A 20,909-nucleotide genomic window follows, 5' to 3' on the forward strand; every position below is an offset into this window, starting at 1 on the left:
AACTGTGACAGGTGATTTCGCCATTTGAGAGCATAAACAATGAAATCGTTTTGAAGCAAAGAAAACAGTTCCATATTCGCCGTGATTCTGGCAATAATGGCCTATGTTTTGAACAGGTGCTGTTAAAGTCTGAAATCTAATGCCGACTCTCAACGTTAGCCAATGTGGCAATCAAGTAAAATTCTGTCTGTTGCCAGTTGCTTGAGCTGATCTGTATATTTGTTGATGAATTATTTTATCCGACTACTCAGCTCTTTTTCATATACACACATCATGCCCTCATTCCTTGGGCGCGTGCCTGCAAAGGAAGAGGTAGCAACATCTTGAAATTTGAGCCATTTCCGCGGTGCGTAGCATTGCAAATTTTGGCATACGTAATTATGAATGCCTCGTCTACGCATTGCGCTTGTCAGCTGAAAATAGTCAAACCTGGTGAGTGGCCCTTTAAAAGCATGCACTTCTTACTACACAGTATTTGAAAATTGTCGCTCGTTTCGTCAATAACTCATGTTGTGCCCGTGGGCTCCTATAGAGCTTCGGGGCGTAATGTCAGCTTTGCACACGGCAGTGATCGCGAGGCAGCATTGCTACTGATAGACTCATTTGTTGACTGTTCGGGTGTAGCGCAGTCCCATTTAGTCGTACCGATTGCCATGGTTCAAAACGTGAAGGGTAGTCTTGAGCCACCACTTCTTATAATCTATAAAATGTTCGGGTTGTAAATACGGCTAGATATATTAGGAAACCAATTATCTTGCCTGATACTGCAATGCACCCCCCCCCCTCCCCGAACACCAGCGGCAGATGCAATTTCATAGAATTACAACCATGCAGTGTATTAGGGCGAAAGCCTTAAATGCCTCATCAAAAGCGAAAATTGATTGCCGGTTGCGTCCGGCATGTTATCGCGTCGGCAGCGTCAACGTGAAGACGTCATCATATGACTTCACAGATAATAAAATTTTGTGACGTATTAGAAGGTCACATAACTTGATGGCATCATACTCTTTGCATGGTTTAAATGAGCCGATCACGAGGGTAGTGCAGCTGAGGGGCAGAAAGCTAGCTTTGTCTACCATCCTTGAGGCAGTAAGAGAACCACGTTGGGGGAAGTAGGAAACACTGAATGCATTGAATAGAAAGAAAAGAAAGATGGTTCTTGCCTTTCAGTCATCTCAGGTGAATCCCTGCGAGTTCTTTTTTTTGGTTTTATGAGAAAAAAAGCAATTGGATTTTTCTCCGTCAGATATGCAGAGTGGTATACAGAAGAATTATATACTGAGGCATGCGAATGATAAAGTCGCAATAGCTTGAAAGAGAAACTGAAATGCGAATGCAGTATAACTCGAATGTAAAATTCTAATGCAAATATCGAACCGGTAGCACAACCTCACAGACTATTTGCGGAATATGCACAGTGGAAAGAAACGTGGACCTGCTGTATCTACTTCGTTTTCTGTTTTTTAAATATTTATAACCGGTTGTAGCCTGGGTGATTGATGAAAAGACAGAGTTATACATGTGACAAAGACCATATAGTATCTTATTGTTGCCACCGCGGTCAGAGCCCAGTGAAAACAGGGCACCGCTATGTTCGTGGTGCTTTTCAACTCCCCTGCACCCGTTATAGCCGGCGAGAAGCACGAATGCAAATTAACTTGCATGAAGACACGAATTTGCGAGTTGCCTAATACGAGCGGCTGTTCAGTGCCAGATTCCTATTGTCTACTCGCGCAGCGCCGTCATGCAGAAGCGGAGGTGGAGCGCAGGCTCCACAACCTAAAGAGAGCGTTCACCTAGGCACTGAAAAATATGAAGGAGGCGCTGGTTCAGTTTAAATTAAGAATGACACAGCAAGCGATGGAAAAAAAAATGATAGGTGTAACCTTAAAAGACAAGAAGAGAGCAGAGTGGGTCAGAGAACAAACCGTGATTCAGGATATCGTAGTTGAAATTGAGAAGAAATGGACATGTGACAGGAACGTTGCACATAGACAGGATAAGCGCTGGTCATTAAGGGTAAGTGACCGGATTCCCAGAGAAGGCAAATGCAGGAAGTCGAGAGAGAAAGTTAGCTGGGCAGATGAGATTTAAAAGTTCGCAGGTATAATGTGGCAGCAGAAAGCACTAGACCGGGTCGATTGGCAGATCATGCGAAAGGCCGTTGTTCTGCAGGAGGCGTAGTCAGGCTAATAATGATGATGATGATGAGCAAAGCTTGAAAAGCAGCTTTGCCGCAAAACAAGAATGCAATGAAGTGAAGCACAATAAACTTATGAAGTCATTTTCTATCGGAATGAAAAATTGACTGCATTTGTCTTTGGAAAGTTTGAATAGTTTGAATACAAAGAATTCCTCTGCGAATTGAATCAAATCAACTAACGTAAAACTTTTGACTTGTACAACCTTTATTAGATCTGTTCTTGAAAACGCTAGTGTTGTATGGTTTACGCTCAATAAAATTCATACATGTAAATTGGAAGGCATTCAGAAAAAGGCAATTAGATTTATTCATAAGAAATATAGGAGCAGTGACTCGCCTACTTATCTACTGACATAGTCAGAGATTTCAACCTTAGCTGTTACCTTTCATCAATCACGCATTGCCCGCCATAACCAATTATACAAAATAAAGAGGTTTCTTGCAATAATGATATCTTTTGGTTTTCTTTTTTTTTCTGCGTGTTATCTGTGATTAAAATATTCTAGATTCATCCATAACTAACACCGTATCACAGTCAAACAGTCTTTGTGTATCGATGTTTTTTCAACTTCCATTATCTGAGGCAACTTCTTTGTGCTGATGTTTGTTCAACTTCGACTTTCTTGCACCAAACCTAATTCCTAGTTTCTATGTGTTTTTGAGTTGCATACTTCTGTTCGTTGCACAATAGTGTTGCATTTTTATTGATATATTAGTGTTCTAGACTTTATTTCCAGTGCATTTCAGTTTGTTGCGTTTGTTTGTTGTATCTTTATGAAGAAAAAGTGCTGTATTTGTTTTATGCCCTTTGTAATGAAGCTTAGATTTCTGTAAATGATACGTCCATCTGCAGTGGTCTCGATATGAAACTGGCAGTATTGTAAATAATTAAAAGATAAAATAGCAAACCGTACTGAAAAATATTCAAAATTTCAAATATTTGCACACTCCTAGTTCTGTGCACTGACAGAGGGCTACTTAGTTGGGTGGCTGCGTGGTGTGGTCGGTATGGTTGCATACCTAATGAACAGCATGATAAAGAACAAAAGACAAAGGGTAGAAAACAAAACTTTAGCACTTGTCTCATGTGCTTGCTTTCGTCTCTTGTTTCTTTCATGCTGCTCACTAAGTATATGGTACTGTTGATGACATAGTAGCTGTTTTCGAAAATTGAAAGTTACAAAGTAGTAGTAATGACGTTAAAAATTTGGGAATTCCATTGGTACCACCGGCACTGTAAATGAGCACACTTTCATCAGAGGTCATCTGTTATGCCCACAATAACAGGACATTTAATGTGCTCCCTGGATTTTTTATTTGGCCAGCAAAATGAAGCTGCTGCTGTTTGATGCTAGTATGAGTTTTTTTAGATGCGAAGCAGCTCTTTGACTAGCGTGTGTAACGCTGTCCCTCTGTCCAAACCACTCCCCCTCCCACGCGCTCGCCGTGTGTCAGCTTTCTCTCGCTTCACTTTCTCAACAGCTCCCAACGCTCGAGCCCACTCCTCATGTGGGCATCATCTCACCCACGCCACCTCTCTCTATCTGTCGGCAAGCAGAAATCGCAAGCCGGGGAGCGCACACACTGCGTGCGCCTCGAGAATCTCCCGGCGCTGACAATGTGAACTGCGTGTCGCTGCTTCCCGCGCGATCGCGCTGATGAATGGGACGCGGGCGCGGCATGCTTTCTGCAAGTGTAAGGGTACCTTTCCCGGCTGTCGCTGGCATTGCGAAGGTTGGTGATGCTGATCACGTTTGTGAATGGCAACCTGAACACTGTGTAGCAAGCCAGGGAAGCCTAATGCAAGCTTCGACAGTGGAAGACTAGCAACACCGACAAGGTGCGAGTAGAGAACACCGATCGCGTTCGAAAATACAGATGGCGCACGGGTAACACCGACGAGACGTGAGCCAAAGAAGCTGAGGTAAGCGTCTTCAATGCGTCCCACCTCCCGTATATTTGCGTTGCAAACATACGTTTCCCTGAGTAAGCGCCACACCAAGTTTCACTTCAAACCGGTCTTCTAGCACCCGCGTTGATGCGCGTTTCAACTGAGTCGGTGCCGTGCGCACCGCTGCTGCTTTGCATCCCATCAGTGTTCCTTTTGGGGAGATGGCCCATAGTATTTTTCTACTAGTAAAAGCTCACTCAGTCGACACTTATATGGGAGGATACATATTGCAAGACTAGATTACTTTTCAAATTTGATAACAACTAGCGGAAAACACGAAATGCAAAGGAAGCCTGTTGTTTCTCTGTACTTTGTGTTTTCGGCTGTACCAAGAGGCCTAGTCGGAACCTTGATAGGTTACTTTTATGTGTAAGCGAGATTTCAGTGTCGTGAGCTATTTATTATAATCATGAGCGAGCAAATTGTGTAGCCATAAAAATTTTCAGTGCACTGCATGTAGGTATTGAGTTTATTGCTGAAGCTGTTTTTATGGTGTTCTAGACCTGATGGACGCTCTGTCCGATCCTCGAGCTTTTCTGTCGGCTCAGGAGAAGCGGCTGGTGCAGATGCGAGCCATGGGCATCGAGGAGGCCGACATCCTTGTCAACCGACCTGAGCTGGGCTCTCAGCAAAAGAAAGATGACGAGAAGAGGGGTAAGTCTCACCTGGTGGTATTAGTGTCATTCAAACACCACAGTCAAGGTCTGCTACAACAAAATTCAGGGTATCGTGAAAAATTTTTTTTGTAGGAGAAATTTCGTTATTGCGGAAAAGGTGGTAAATAAAAAGAAAAAAGATATGCACGACACTTAAGTTTATTAAGTTTATTTGTGATAGTTGTGAAACTTAAGAAAATCACACATTTTCAACTGCTTGCGCTTTTGCATGAGCAATGGCAAGATGCGCTACTGCCATTCTGTGAAGAGCTGCATGACGACATCGTTTTTATGGGTGCCAAGGAAACGATGTAGGATGTCCAAGGAGTCCATGACCTGCAACGCAGTCACTGGTGTCGGGTGCGCCGGCACATCATGAGCGGCTTCATTGTCATCTGATGAATCGACGTTGGCAGTAGCCACGTGAGCACTCCTGAAAATCTCAGCATCACTTGGCTCCTCCTATACGATCACATCTGCATTGGCATTAACGTAATTGCTTAGGGCAACACTTTCGAGTACAATGCCGGCATCCTCGAGAGCTGCTCATGCTGCGGCAGTTTCAGCATCTTGCCCTGTTTCAACGTTGTCGGCAGCTTGTACGTGGTCGCTTGTGCTGGCCAAGTTCATCTCTTCGGGCCGGAACCCTGCATGCACAAAACAGTTCTTGACAATGTCACGTCGTGTTGACATCCATGCTGCTGCCAACATTTGCGCAGTCATAAACAAGTTCACTTTGGTGTCGTGGCCATGCTTTGTTTTCAACAGAATTCGCTGAAAAAGCCTTGATTAGTATCGTGCTTTAAGCTGTTGATGTCACTTCGGTCTAAAGGCTAAATTAGCGACATATAGTTTGGAAGAAAAAAACTTCACCCCAACGTTCGTCAGCTTGACATTGCTGTCCAGGCGATGTGCTGAGCTATTATCCAGCAGGAAGCAAACATTGGGGTCTTGCTTTTTTATGTTGTTGTCGAACGCAACGTTCCAGTCGGTGAAAATGGCCCTCATCATCCATGAATGGATGTTGGCAACGTACTTACTTCACTGGCAGGCTTTTTGTGCCCTTGAAGCACCGTAGTTTGGCGCTCTTGCCAATAACGAGAAGGGGCATTTTGTCGGACACGTCCATATGTACACAGAGCAATTCGGTGACTCGCTTTTTGCTCTGCTTCGCTTTTTCTTCTTGCTCTGCTTGCTTCCGTAACACTGTTTGCCTTTGAAGTAATGCGTCTTTGCTGGTAGAATTTCATAGAACAACCCGGTCTCATGCGCATTGTACATGTCGGACGCAGCATACTTTTCGACAATGTCAGCAGCGTTCAAAGCGATCCACGATGACGCAACCGTCGCAGTCTGCAAAAGCGAACTCTCCACACAGCACCTTCGCAACGATCCTACGGCGCTTCTTCAATCGGTTAAGCCTCCTGGCACTCGCCTTGAAGTTTTCGTTGATGCCCAAAATTCAGGCGTAGTTTAGTGATTTCAGCTGAGTTAGGCTACCGCTGATTGGTACCTTCTTAGTCCTAGTTTTGCGTCGAGTTCTTCATGGGCTGGCATGGTCATTTTTCGTTAGCAGATGTGCCCAACACGAGTGCATTTAAGATGCCCACTTTGGACTTCAGTATCGTCAGTGAGCTCCGCAAGATACCGTATTCCTCAGTGATACATCCCTTTTTTCGTCCTGCTGCTGCCGCAGCAATTATTTCCGCCTCCTACTCTAGCGAAAGAGACTTCTGTTTTTTACTTTGTGGCGCCGTCATAAGCCCTCGCTGTCGTAGGCTGAGGGAAGGAAAAAATATGCAGGTCGGAGCTATCAGGGGGCTGGGCTACTGATCTACTGAGCTAACGAGATGAGGCAGGGACTAAATAGGACTAACACTGCTAACGCCACAGACCACGTGAAGAAACAAAAGATGAGCTTGCAGCCAATGTCCAATGCGTGAATTCAGCTCGGCGTCGGCTGACCAAGGAGGCAGGCTTTCACGGCATAACTTTATGCTTCACAGAATGCTGTGTAGCATCGTCATCAACCACAAACGGTGGCGTCCCCCTATGGTGTCGTGGTTTTGCAGCATTCAGCGGGTTATGTGGAATTAAGTCAACCTTTGTGCGTTTACGACTGTTTTAGCTGTTAAATAACCAAGAAAATGTTTAATGTAGACTCTGAATGTGGACCTGCTAATAGGAATTTAATGTTAAAGACAGCACGAGAAAAAAAATAAATGCCACGATAGCCGCTGTTGTGTGTACTTTTTTTTCGTGCCGTTTTTAAGGATAAAAAGTGTTGAATCTTTAATTTATTAGTTAGCATGGTTGGATTTGTGGCTGGTAAAGTAACTCATGTCCCGGGAAAGTTTTGTTGAACCAGTAGAACAAAAATAAAGGAAGTGGTTCATTGTGGATGAAGCTTCAATACATTAGAGCTTATGGGATGCAAGCGGGTAATTGAAAAACTTTTGTAAAAGCAGAAATTTCATTTTAGAGGAGTTTGACTGTATTTACGAATGTGCTTCTGTACTTGGTTTTGCATTCAGCACATTTACTGAGCAGGAGGATGAGAGCTCTACCCTGAATAACTTGTGGATAAAATCAGGGGCAGATCTAGGCACTAATGTAAGGGGGGGGGTGTCAGGGGGGTGGTGTCACTTTAAATACCACCGGTTAGGAAGGGGAAAGTTTCCCGATCACAAGTACCCCATCCCATATACTGCTAATTTATTTGCGTGTACAATGTTCCCACTCATTGGAACAAGAAATCTTGTCGTGCTGAGGCGTTCATAAGGGCAAGTTGATGTAAGAAAAAAAACTTTACGCAAGTGTTTACATTGTTCAGATTTCAGTTAAGAGGCATGGTGCTTTCGGTTGCCCGAGAATTTTATAAGCAGGTTGTGGTCCACCCTCTTTTCTTTCTCACCACGCAGTCACCAAAATTACTCCAATCCTAGGAGATTGACATGGTTGTAATGATTAGAAAACTCCTGTACTTCAAAAGGTAATGTCCTGTCTGCCATGCAGGATTATAAAGTCTGAATACCGACAACGTTTCTTACTATCTATTAGGGATTAGTAGATTTACTGGAAAAATTTCATAGTATCCCATCTGTTTTCTGCACTCCGTCGCCGCCAATGCGATTGGCTTGCTCATATCACGTGACCTCGTGCCGCCATTGCCTCTCCCAGCGCTTTCAGTGAGCGTGCGTTGAACGCGCAGCGTGGTCGTGCTTTTAGCCTTAGCGCACTACTTAAGGGTATTTCATCGCTTTTCTAACGCACCATGCAGATGCTATGCAGTATACCTTAGCAGCAACTGAATGTGACCTGGGAATTTAGTCTATTTTCGCATTCTGAGCGGCAAAACGCTGAAAAAAGAGGTTCTATGTGACTGCACAGAGTTGATCACATAGAATTCACCCCCTCCAATAACACCCGTTTCCACAGTAATCAACGAGAAGTTTCCTGTAAATACTCTCATATGACAACATATTTCTTTTTATCCGATCTCTCTACTCGGCAATTACAAACGATTCACTGCATAGTCTTCAATTTGCAGTGCTCTTTATATCTGTATCTTTTGAACAGACTACCGTATTTACTCGATTATACCGCGCCCTCGATTGTAACGCGCACCTGGTTTCCACGACGAAAAAAAAGTACGAAGCCAATTGTAACGTGCACTCATTTTCTGCGACGAAAGGGGAAAAAAAAGTCCGTAGGAGTCAACCTTCGCACGTTGAGAATAAGTGTTTGGGTTATGATGCATTGAAGTTTCGAAAGATAAAACACAAAGTCAAACAGCCAGACATGCAGGTGAAACTGTGACCACTACGGCGGCGTTATGAGTTGCGTAATAGGTCAGTCTTTGTCGCTGTCGAACAACTTCTTAAGGCTAAACCTCATAAACGCGAAAATGCACGCGACAGCGACGAGCAATGCTATGAGCGATGAAACAGGGCGTTCGCACGACGTGTCGCATGGTAGTTTTCGCGTGATCGCTCGGCTCTCCAGATTTGGAAGCCGTCGCCCATCGTCCGGAAGTGCTGTGCTCAAAGCACCGGACAGGACAGTCTGGGTAGCGATCACAAAAGTATCAAGCTAAGTTTTGGAAGAGCAGTGAAAGTGGGAAGGAGACAAGATGAGCAACTACAGGAAAATTTTTATCCGGAAAGGCAAATTGAAATAGCCACTAAACAAATTGAGAAAGTAATCACGGAGGATAATAAGACAGTATGGACATACACGAATCTAATTAGACTCTTTGAGCTAGAGCTTGCTAAGACGCGTGACAAGTCACCCCGGAAAAGAAGACACAAACCCAAAAGTTGGCGGGATGAGGAAGTTAAGAGAGCCATAGCAAAACGTCAGGAAACCTCTAGGGAACACAGACATGCTAAGCAGCGGGGTGAACCGACAGATGATGTTGAAAGAAAATGGGCAACCTTTCTAAGCTGTAAAACAGATGCATCCCTTCTGATCAATGAAAATATTAGAAGGAAGGGAGCTCAGTGGCTGGCAGAAGTACATAAAAAAGATAGAAAGGGAGCTGCGAAATTTTGGAACCATCTAAACTCCCTAAGAAATGAGACGAGCCTAGAGCAGAGTTTTACAACTACAGCCCAAGGTGCTAGGCTAGAAGGGGACGAAGCTATTGAATATATAAGAACAAGGGTGACAGAAAAATTTCAACAAAGAAGTACTTTATGCACCACAATAGACAGGGATGGATCAAGTGGTACAATGGCTCCATTTTCACAATGAGCGTGGAAAGGGCTGAGAAGAGGGTTTCAAGTAGTACATCAACAGGCCCAGATGGCATTCCAATTAGGCTGATAAAGACATTGGGTCCGAAGTCGAAACAGACTTTGAGAGAGGCAGTGAGAAGAACAATAATCGATGGTGAAGTCCCTGATGAATGGAAACTTAGCAGGATGAGCATGATCTATAAAGGAAAGGGGGACAAAGATGACATAAACAAACACCGTCCTATAACAGTGACATCAGTGGTCTACAGGCTGGCGATGCAGATTATAAAGGAAAGACTGCAGCCATTGATAGAGGATGAGGGGGTGCTGGGGGAACTGCAGAATGGGTTTCGGAAACACAGGAGGTTGGAAGACAATCTGTTCTCACTGACGCAGTGCATCGAAATATCAGAAAAGGAACTCGGGCACTTATGGCTAACATTTTTGGATATCAAGGGAGCGTATGATAGCGTGGTTCAAGAGGACTTGTGGGGAATACTAGACACACTGGGTGTGGAAGACTGAGTGACTAATATATTAAAGGAAATCTATAAAAGTAACAAGGTAGTTATAAAGTGAGAAAAACAGGTATCCAAGCCCACAGAGGTGAAACGGGGACTTAGACAGGGGTGTCCGCTGTCACTCTTGTTATTCATGATGTACCTACAAGGATTAAAGCCAAAGGCCAAATTAGAGGGAAGTGGACTTGGCTTCAACCTCTCTTTAGTCGAACAAGGAAAAGTCATTGATCAGGCACTACCAGCATTAATGTACACAGATGATATAGTGCTAATGGCCGACAACAAGGAAGATTTGCAGAGATTGACGGACATCTGCGGTAATGAGGGAGATAGGCTAGATTTTAGATTCAGTAAAGAAAAATCAGCAGCCATGATTTTTAATGATAACAAAGGTAGTGAGCTTAGAGTACAGGAGGTCACGCTAGAGATAACAGGTAAATACAAATATCTGGGCGTATGGATAAGCAAAGGAACCGAGTACCTAAGGGAACACGAAATATACGCGACGACTAAAGGTAACAGGAATGCAGCAGTGATGAAAAACAGGGCACTGCGGAATTACAATAGGTATGATGTTGTGAGAGGAATATGGAAAGGGGTCATGATTCCTGGTCTAACGCTCGGCAATGCGGTCTTGTGCATGAGATCAGAAGTTCAAGCAAGATTAGAAATTAAGCAACGTGGAATAGGTAGGCTTGCTTTAGGAGCTCACGGGAATACACCAAATCAGGGAGTACAAGGTGATACGGGATGGATATCAAATGAGGGCATGGAAGCTAGCAGCAAGATAAAGTTTGAGAAGCGCATGAGAGAAAGGGGGGAGGAGCGTTGGGCTAGGAAGGTATTCAGCTACTTGTACATGAAGAATGTCAATACAAAATTGAAGAAGCGAACCAGATTTGACTGCTAAGTACTTAAAGAACAGCAGGGAACCAAACCAAAAAGAATCATCGGTTAAGAAGAAAGTGAAGGAAACGGAGACTGACATGTGGAGAATTGGCATGGTTCAGAAGTCTGCACTAGAGATCTATCGAACTTTTAAGCAATACATTGCCAAGGAAAGGATCTATGAGAATACTCGGGGTAGTTCTCTACTGTTTGAGGCCAGGACGGGGATATTGCAAACCAAGACATATCGGGCCAAATACGAAGGGGTAGACACGGTATGCAGTGCGTGTGGAGAGGAAGAAGCAACTGGCGAACACTTGATAATGTTTTGTAAAGGGCTTCACCTTATAGTTCAGGATGATGGCACAGAGTTTTTCAAAGCACTTGGGTTTAGGGACAGGGAGGGCAAAATAGACATTAAGCGGGTAGATTTAACTAGAAGGAGGTTATCTGATTGGTGGCTAAATTCAAGGGACGAGCGAAAATTAAACCCTTCACTGCGAAATACGAATCCTCAACCTCAATATTTAAAGGGAAAAAAAAGATAAATCTAATGGTTAGTTCACTAAGTATTACGGCTAGGTGGCGTTAGCCGCCGCTCGATCTAAAGGGTACAGCCACATCCATCCATCCATCCATCCATCAATCCAGCCATCATCATCAACACAAACAAGTGAGGCGTGTTTCGATCTCTGGGACTTGCTGTTCTGTCGGGACGCCCAGTGGGGGACGACATGCCGCGGTGAGTGCGCAACGAAAATAGGAAAAACTTGGAGCAGTTCTGTCGTTACAGGCCGCTGTGCCGCTCGCTGCTCAAGCACATACTCGACGAGCAGCTCTTCTATTTGCGCAATCCGACCCTGCTGTGATCCACTGATAACCTTTACATGCTGTATCCGCACAGCTGCAACGCATGTGGCGGGACCCCTGCCACACGCAAGCGGGGGACAAATAAGCCAATCGGCAACGCTCTTTCACCCTCTGCAGCGTCGCCAATTGGCTTATTTGATCCCCACTTGCATGCAGTAGGGGTCCCGGCACGTGCGTTGTGGCAGTGTGGGAAACGCGTAGAATGGCCCTGAAGCCTTTATGTGAAGCTTTGCTGTCGACAATCTTCTGCTTTTGTTTCCGCCAGTCCCGCACGCATGTTTTGGGAACTCTGAACAACCGCGATGCGGCCCGATTTTCGTCCGTTTTTGCTCACGCGATCAGTTTTCTCTTAAAAGCGGCATCGTGGTGCACTCGTCGAGTTTTTGGAGTCGGCCCTTCCATGCCGTCAATGTTGATGCACTACTAGATGACGAACTCCTCAGCACACGTACAAAGTGTTGCGCATAAGAAACACAATGGTCGAAATGGCCGACGCGCCATACGGACGCATGTAGGTGGCGGCCATTTTTGAAATGCTGATGGCAATAGAATGACCATATTCATTTTTTTTTTTCATACTCGATTCTAACGTGCATGTGATTCATGAACTCGCCTAACTGGAAAAAGGTGCACGTTAGATATGAGTAATTACGGTACGCACGCACTTTCAGTAAACGGGTCAGGCATGAAAACGAAATAAAAAAAGAATCGCAGCATATCCACGGAGCGTATGATGATTGGTGGAGCGAAGCGTTCATCAGACCGTCGATGCTTTTGTCTGCCCATTTGTTCTTGCTTCCGCCCATGCATGCGTCTGTCTGTGTGTCCTTCCATCTGAGTGACCGTCGGCGCATCGGTGCGTCCCTTCTTCTGTCTGTCCGTTCGTCCGTACATCTGTTCGTGTGGCCGTCCCTCTGTCTGCCTGGCCGTCCGTGCGTCTGCCCCTCTGTCTGTATGTCCATCTGTCCGTCCGTCTATCTAGTGAACACTCCAAGTACAGCCTTATCACATCTTTTCATCATGTATTCGTCATATACAAGTGCCCCGATCCAGTGGACATTCTAAGGACCGCTCTTTCGGGTATGTGCCACAGGTGGCTACATACACTATCGGAGGATCGACAGGCCCACACCCTAAGGAGCTTCGCCTCTAAAGTTATTAAAGTAACTGTTTAATGGTAGACTTTGACGGTTATTGTGACATGATCATTTTTGGTGTCACAAAACACAGGTGTGACTAATAGACTGCACATGAAATTCGGTGACATAAAATGGCATCAGATGTTAATAGATGCATTTATTAAGAAAAAAATTGTGATGCTGACATGTTGTATCCCACCGAGCATACACTTACAATACAGTTCACTCGGTGAGGATGGTCACAATAAAAACAAGTATGCATTTTTGCCATGAATTACATTTGTTCTTGGGCCAGCTGAATGTGTAGCATAAAAATTGAACATGAATTTCGTGGTCTGAACTTTGTTTCTTACCGTCCTAATCTTTGAGTCTGAATTCAGAATTTGAATTCAGAACTGAGCGATCTGTCTCCAGTCAGAAAAATAGGTAGGTCGGCCTCCCTGCCATGAAACTTCACACTGATGTCAGCTTTGTCCTGAACCTTTTTTAGTTTCCCGGAATAGCTTTGCAGAAGCACTTGCGACGACTGCACAGGAACCGAAGGCAAAAACTAAAAAATACGCGACTTGGCCATGACAGAGACACTTGCCCCCTTGTCCACTGCCATGCGGAGCGGCTTGCCGCAAACGTCAACAGTGACGGTGAAAGGCGGAGGCGGCATGACGTAGTCGACCGGCCACATGTCAAAAACTTTGTAAGATGAAGTGGTAGCGGCGTCCTGCTTGCGTACAGTAATAACACGATGGTTGTTACTCGATGACGGTTAACTGCAAGCCGGGAACGAACGAGCCTTGGTAGGACTGTTGCTTTGGGCTTGGCTGTCCCTTCGTCTCGAATTGCACACGTTTGCCAAATGGTCTCATTTGTGCCAGTAATTGCAGATTGTCTTCACATGCTTGCATTTTGATGCAAGATGTCCGTCCCCGCAGCGGTAGCAGGTGATGCCCCCAGAATCTGACGAGACACGGTGAGTCAAGAAAGCGCTGCCTGTGTTCGCTTGCGCTATCTCACCTGCGTCCCTTTTTGCTGCTTCCATTGCCAGGGCGGTCTGCACAGCGTCGTCGAAGGTGAGGTCCGGTTTTTCCAGAAGTCTTGTTTGAACATCCACGTTGTTTATGCCACACATGACGCGGTCGCAGAGCATGTTTTCAAGTTAGCCCCGAAGTTGCAGTGCTCGGACAGGCTTTTTAGTGATGCGATGAAATTGCTGAGGGATTCCCATTCCGCGCTAACGCGCGAGTTGACATGAAAATGCTGCACGGCGGCAGAGGGCTTCGGACAATAATGGCTTCTAAGAACTTGAAGAATCTCGTCCAGCGTCTTGTCACTGGGCTTGGCAGGCTTGACCGAATTGCGGAGTAAAGCATACGTTTCCTGCCTGCAGCAGCTGATGAACACGGCAGTACGCTTGTCTGGGGCGACATCATTCGCCAGGAAAAATGCTTGGAGCCGGTCCACGTAACAGGGCCAGTCGTCTCCTCCCTTTTCGAACGGCTCGAGGTTGCCGAAACTTGGCATGTTGAACAGATGGCAGAGCGGTGCGGGAACGAAGACACATGAAACTTTCTTTCATGCTCATCGCCAGTTGTTACATGTGTAGAATCAGGTGATACTGACTACCGTGAACAGTAGGCCATCAGGCCTGCAAAGAACATGAGAACATGTTGAGCCCTTTGCCCAGAACGAACTGTTTTTATTGCTTCCAAAATGGTCACCCCCCCCCCCCCCCTCCCACTGTGCCAGGCTTACACAGCTCAACACAACTATCAGCCTCGCGTAGGGGCGCTGCATTTGAGCCAACATTGTAACACCTTGATCATGTTGTTTCTTCAGGGGAGTACTGACCAGACCCAGAGAAGGTGGGTGCAGGGGCACGGTACCCATGGCCATCCAACATGAAGCAACTGCAGGCATTTCTGGTCTTGACTGAAATTACAGAACTTTCTTCCACAATTTTCTTTCGCTACTAAGCCATTGACCAACTTGATCAAGCAGCAACAGAAATGGCAGGGAACAAGCATTGAAGAACGGTCTTTTGCAACTCTCCGAGCAGTGCTGGCAACAGATGCAGTTCTGAACCACACACCATTTGTAGTTGAAACAGATGGCAAGATGCCAGTATTGTTGGTATAGCTGCACTGCTCCAGTGTCAGGATAACATTTTGAAGCCAGTTTCATTCATCAGGAGAGGCTTGTCGAATTTGGAGCGTAATTGCACAGTCCAGGAGTGGTAGTGTTTGGCCTTTGTATGGGCTGTGGAGACATTACATCTCGTTTGGAATAGACAGAATGTGAAGGGCACTGTGATCATAGTGTCATTGGCCGGGATGTTCACTGCTGAGCAGGCCACTCCTCGTGTGTGGCGCTGGGTGCTATGCCTTCAAGGGTTTCAGTGCATAATTTAGCACTGTCACGGGAAGGCCAACATCCCTGCTGATGTCCCAAGCCTGGAACTTGCTGAGCCAGACTCAAGACAGCAGTTGACAGCCTGCCTCGGAGCCTTTTGCCTCTCAAGTTGGGCACTGATGTAGGCTCTGTCATGTTTGACAGCTGCCTTCTGACCACCACCACTGAGGATCTGTGTTTTATCTAGTGTGAAAAAACTAGCACAGGAAGAACAATCTGATGGTCTTTTGTGTGACATAGAGCACTATCGAGGGAGAATACCTGCAGAAAGACACTGTTGAAACTTATTGTGTGGAAGACCTGGCACCCACGTCCCATCCAAAGTCATCAGAACTTTTGGTACAATGTCGCAGCGACCATGCTGTAGCGTACTTGCCTACTCACCTTTGCCCCTTGGTCCTGCAAATGGCACATGACCACCTAACAAGTGCTCATGCAGAATTCTATAAGACACTGTGGCATATCAGAGGGAAGTTTATGTGGTTAGGCATGAGCAACGACATGTTCAAGTATGTCCATGGTTTCTCGGTCTGTCAAAGAACGAAATCACAGCGTTGCGAATCCCAGGGACATAAACAACCCTTGAACCACCAAGAGGCCAAAATTCTGATGGAGTTGCAGTTGTGTATGAGTTTGCAGTAAATGCTGGTAGAGTTTTGCGGATTTCTTTGTTTTGCTCTTTGTTTCGCTAGGCTGCATTCATCGGCTTATTTGATCACCTCTTCTAGTGCCCTTCCTCAAGGTCTGTGATGGAAACGCAACAAGCACGTGCATCTGCTAGCAGAAAACAGGCTTTCTTTCGCCCAATGAGAGCATCCCTTGTATACTGCGTCATTTGTATTGCACACAGCATCAGTTGATGTTATGCCAGCTGTTAGGGGAAACGCACAGAGAGGAGCACGCAAGCGTCCATCGGTGGTTCAGGGGCCCTATAAGGCAAGCCAATGGCCTGCAGCACCAGTATAATAATTTAGTGCTGAGTTGATGGGACTGTTATGTATGAGCCTTCAGGGGCACAAGCATTAGCTGGTCATTGTTGACAAATTCACCAAATTCATTGAGCTCTTCCCTCCTTGGGCAGCAACAACACAGCAAATAGCCAGCTGTGTGGAAAAGTTCACCTACAGACATTGGGTATCTCTTGCTTTTTCTAGCGATAAAAGGAAGCCCTTTTGATAGGTTATGGAAGAATCTGCTTAGGCAAAGGAAGTGTTTGGACCTTCATACTGCCCTACAAGTCAGCTGAACAGATGGTTGAGCAGCACAATGGCACCGTGAAGTAGTGCCTTTGTGTGAACTTCATGCCCACAGAAGCTGGGACCAACACATCTGTGGGATTGCTTTTGCAATGTGAACTGACATAAGTGCTGCTACTGAATACACCCAGCCCTCCTCTACTGTCGCCGTGAGCTCCGAACCTTGTGGCAACCCACTGAAGACAAGCCAGATGGTGAGCCTGCCGCATCGGCATCTCATGCATTTGCTGCAGAACATAAGTCCTGTTTGGCAGAGATCATGGATACTGCACGGCAGCACCAGCAACATGCTTGGTGGGTCCAGAGGCAGCACTATGATCAGTGAGACTGAGCCATGACATTGGAAAAAGGTCATCGTGAAACCCACGTACTCGGTGACGCTGCAAGAGGCATCTCATCTCACCAAGGCGAAATAGTGCATTCCACATCTGCAGACATGTGGGTGCGAATACACTCAAGCCCTTCTACCCACAGACTGGGAAAGCTTGTGAAGAGACCCATGCCAACCAACTTGTCAAATACCATCTTTCATGGTCAGTGGGGAGCGGAGGAGGCTTAACGTTCCGAAAGCAGGAAAAGCTGTGAGGACATCATCGGTGGTGATAGGGGTACATTTTCTTCGATTTTCTTCATTGCAAACACCATGAAGTTTTTTGAAATTGCATCATGCTGCACCAATTGTGCAACATTGATTGATTGATACAGGGGGTTTAACGTCCCAAAACCACCATATGATTATGAGAGACACTGCAGTAGAGGGCTCCGGAAATTTCGACCACCTGGGTTTCTTTAACGTGCACCCTAATCTGAGCACATGTGCCTACAGCATTTTCGCCTTCATTGAAAATGTAGCTGCTGCAGCTGGGATTTCATCCCGTGACCTGCGGGATCAGCAGCCAAGTAGTTTAGTCGCTAGACCACCGCGGCGGGCAATTGTACAACATGAATGCACCAAAGGATATATTAGCCACCTGCATTTCAAACATCATCATTCATTCTAGTCCACAGACAATTGCACAGAAAAAGTGTGGGCATATTTTGTAGTGGGTGCCTTTGTCTGGCAGGCTGCAACACTGCTCTACATGGACATTCAAAGATTACAGGGGAAGCTACGCATAAAGCATGTTGACACTGTGCCATCAGGGTGTTCGAAAAAAAGAGAACGTTGGCCAACGGCATGCCTGCGAACTATCTCAGTTTGCCTGAGTGGCATCTAAATTCTGAGCAACATGCTCACTATCACAGGCATGGCCATATCTCTCCAAAAAACAACCCTAACCATGTCACGAAAGGAAAGAATACAGGGTCATGAAAGGAAAGAATACAGGGCAAAGGTTCTAAAATTTTCTGGCCTTGTTCTCTCACATGCAAACATTTAAGTGACTTTCTTTGAGATACACTAGGATCGTGTGAAAAAGCATACTGAGATTTGGTTGGGCTGTTATACTCAGATACAGCTCAAGAAAAAAAAAGCAGAAAAGTAGCTTTTTTCTGCCGAAGGACACCTCTACTAGCCAGTGTCACTTCGTGACATGCTTTGACCCACTGGATTGTGATTCTCTCGTGAACACGACGACGCTGCTGACTGGAGAGGGGGGTCTATGATGGCTGTTTCTTTTCTTTATTAGTGTCCAAGCGTAGCTGCTTTGAGACATAGCACATTTTGTTCTTTAAAAACAGATGCCTTCACAAACGATATAAATATGAATACTTGTGTAATCATTGGTGTCTATAAAATTCACCAACATTCATTCATATCTTTTTGTGACATTACCGTGGCCCTGAGAAATAATAGATACAATCGGGCGCCAGTTCATATGTGTTTTATTTTGCCACCTCCTATGCCCTTGCTTTATAAATTTCTTGAATTTTGAAGTTGCCAGGCTGGCAGGTATGCATTTGACAGGCAGTGCAAGTGCTCTATGCGGATCTGGTCATTGATCGCCCTCTCGTGTGATCCAACACACTGCTTTTGTAGACGTAATAGAACTCACATGCACAGTAAGCTCATGGCAAATTTCTTGTTCTTAAAGTCAGCTCTCTTTGTTATACTCTCCGAATTGGAGATCTGGTGCTGAAAAATGCTGGTTTTTTCTTCGTAACCTGGTACAAAGTTGTGTTTTTCTTCTCGAGAAGCAACATTTCTCTGCCATGAAAAATTGCTTCAAATCGTATTTCTGTCTTCCTGCAACCCTGTTTCTGGTAAGGATCCTTTCTTTACAGCTTCATTATGAGAGCAGCCCTTTTCAGAAAGGAGGCAGTTTTGTATTACTTCTCCCAATACTCATCAGCAGTTTCTTCTAAAATAAATGCAAATTGAACTTCTATAACCTACTTTTTTGTGTTTGTTGTTTACTGTTCCTTATTTTTGTTGTCACTTCAATACGTCAACCATAAATGCATTGTAGCAGCCATGGAAAATATGTGCAAGTTTACCAAATTTATCGCCATTCATACTTTTATAGTTCAGATCTCAAAATTTTAAGATTCACTTATGTGAAATCACTTCAAAATAAATTTAAATTATTTGAAACCTCAGAATTCTTAACAAATGAATAAACATATATAAACTACATGTAACTCTCACTGGTGGTGATTTCATTGCAGTTTAGGACTGCTACGCCAAAAATAAGGACACAGCCACCCAAAATTATCAACAAAAGAGCTCTAGCAACTTAGGTTTATTTGTTGTGTATGCGGTTTAGTGTGTGTAAATGTGTCCTTGTTTTTCAGATGGATCCAAAAATACAGTATACTGAAATATCAGCTTAAGCATCTTGCACGACCTTTTTGCAGAGGAGTGGCGGGTGGAAGCCATCACGGCTGAGGCACTGCGGGCAGAGAAAGAGTACATCAAGCTGCGTCGCAAGCAGATGAAAGAGCTCGAGGGATTACGAAAGAAGCACCACAAGGACAAGCAGCATGTGAGGGCCTTTTTTGATCCTCACGGCATCATTTGTTTCTTTCTTCACAATATTTCGCATAAAAGTGCACACGTCCACAACTGACTGCCCGAATGAAGCAGGTGCAACAATTTAATTTCTCCCGCAATGGCACCGGGAGTGCAGCCCCTTAAGTGTGATGCGAACTGTGGGTGCAAATAGGTGCGTGCAAATATTCAAATGAGAATTACAGTAGTCGGCTGCCCAAACAAAGTAGGTGCAACAGTTTTATTTCTCTCACAAAGGCACCGTTAGTGTACTTTCTAGAGTGTGGTGCCAACTGTAGGTGCAGATAGTTGTGTGCAAATATTCGAATGAGTATTACAGAAGTTGAATTCGCTTCGACACTAATATAAATTATTTGAAATTTCAGCATTCGAAATGAACAAATTGACATAAACTGCATGTCACTTCTTGTAACGGTGATTTCACTGCCGTTTAGGACTGCTATGCCAAGAAACATCTATCCAAGGGATTTCTGCACAGCCATGAAGCCCCCCTCAAACGTTAATTGAATATACTATTACTCTCACATTGATTCGTCTTTTAGATGCGAAGCAGCTCTTTAACTAGCTTGTGTAACGCTGTCTCTCTATGCGTTCGTAGGAACGTGCCGTAACGCGCTCTATTTGCCACAGGTGTTGGAGCGGTGCCAAGTAGATTACGCCACACTTGCGTCTTGACGTCACACTCCCCTTGCAGTGCTTGCTAACATCACTCTTTCCCACGCCTGCCGCGCACTTGCTGCAGCACCCGCAGCTGCTGCCTCATCTGTTCCTCCTCAACACCTGCCGCTACTACGGCTCGCTACACCGCGGACTCTTCGGTTTATGCGCAATAAACTTGATGCACACCTAACTTACGAATTGAAACATGTCTGTATGTGGCACATCTCTCTCGCTTCATTCTCTTCACCGCTCGCAAAACTTAGCACACGTGTTAGCGCCAGTCAACCCTTGACACTAGCCGTGCTCAGCGCTGCTGCTTCGCATCCCATTAGGATTCCCTTTGGGAAGATGGTGTGAATATTTTTTTCTTTAAGCTTAAAATTTAGTTATACTTGCTTATATACTGTTAAGTATAGTCAATTTCAAAATAACATATTTTATAGGTTGAATTCTACCAAAAATCAAATCCTGCTACTATTCCAAGTTGCTTCCACTTTCCTTTGAGCCAAAAAATAAGGACATTCGCACATGCTTTGTTTCCAAATTTAAGAATATGGTGCAGGTTAGTAAGGTAACGGCAAATATGCTCATTTTTTTATGTGACATAAGTTCATTTTGGACTTATTTATTAAAATTGCTATTCACTTCCATTTCACTTTGAACCTAATGT

At 44.9% G+C, this 20,909-nt stretch overlaps 1 protein-coding gene across 1 annotated transcript in view; it reads left to right on the forward strand.

Moving 5' to 3' along the window:
* Positions 1 to 20,909, forward strand: part of norpA (no receptor potential A) — a 553,315-nt gene that overhangs the window by 456,389 nt on the left and 76,017 nt on the right. Inside the window, exons 29-30 of the mRNA XM_075865873.1 lie at positions 4,656 to 4,808; positions 19,426 to 19,553. Of these exons, the coding sequence (XP_075721988.1) occupies positions 4,656 to 4,808; positions 19,426 to 19,553 (281 nt within the window). The remainder of the gene's footprint in view (positions 1 to 4,655; positions 4,809 to 19,425; positions 19,554 to 20,909) is intronic.

Source organism: Rhipicephalus microplus, chromosome 6 (genome assembly GCF_043290135.1).
Source record: "Rhipicephalus microplus isolate Deutch F79 chromosome 6, USDA_Rmic, whole genome shotgun sequence".
Taxonomy (NCBI): Eukaryota; Metazoa; Arthropoda; class Arachnida; order Ixodida; family Ixodidae; genus Rhipicephalus; species Rhipicephalus microplus.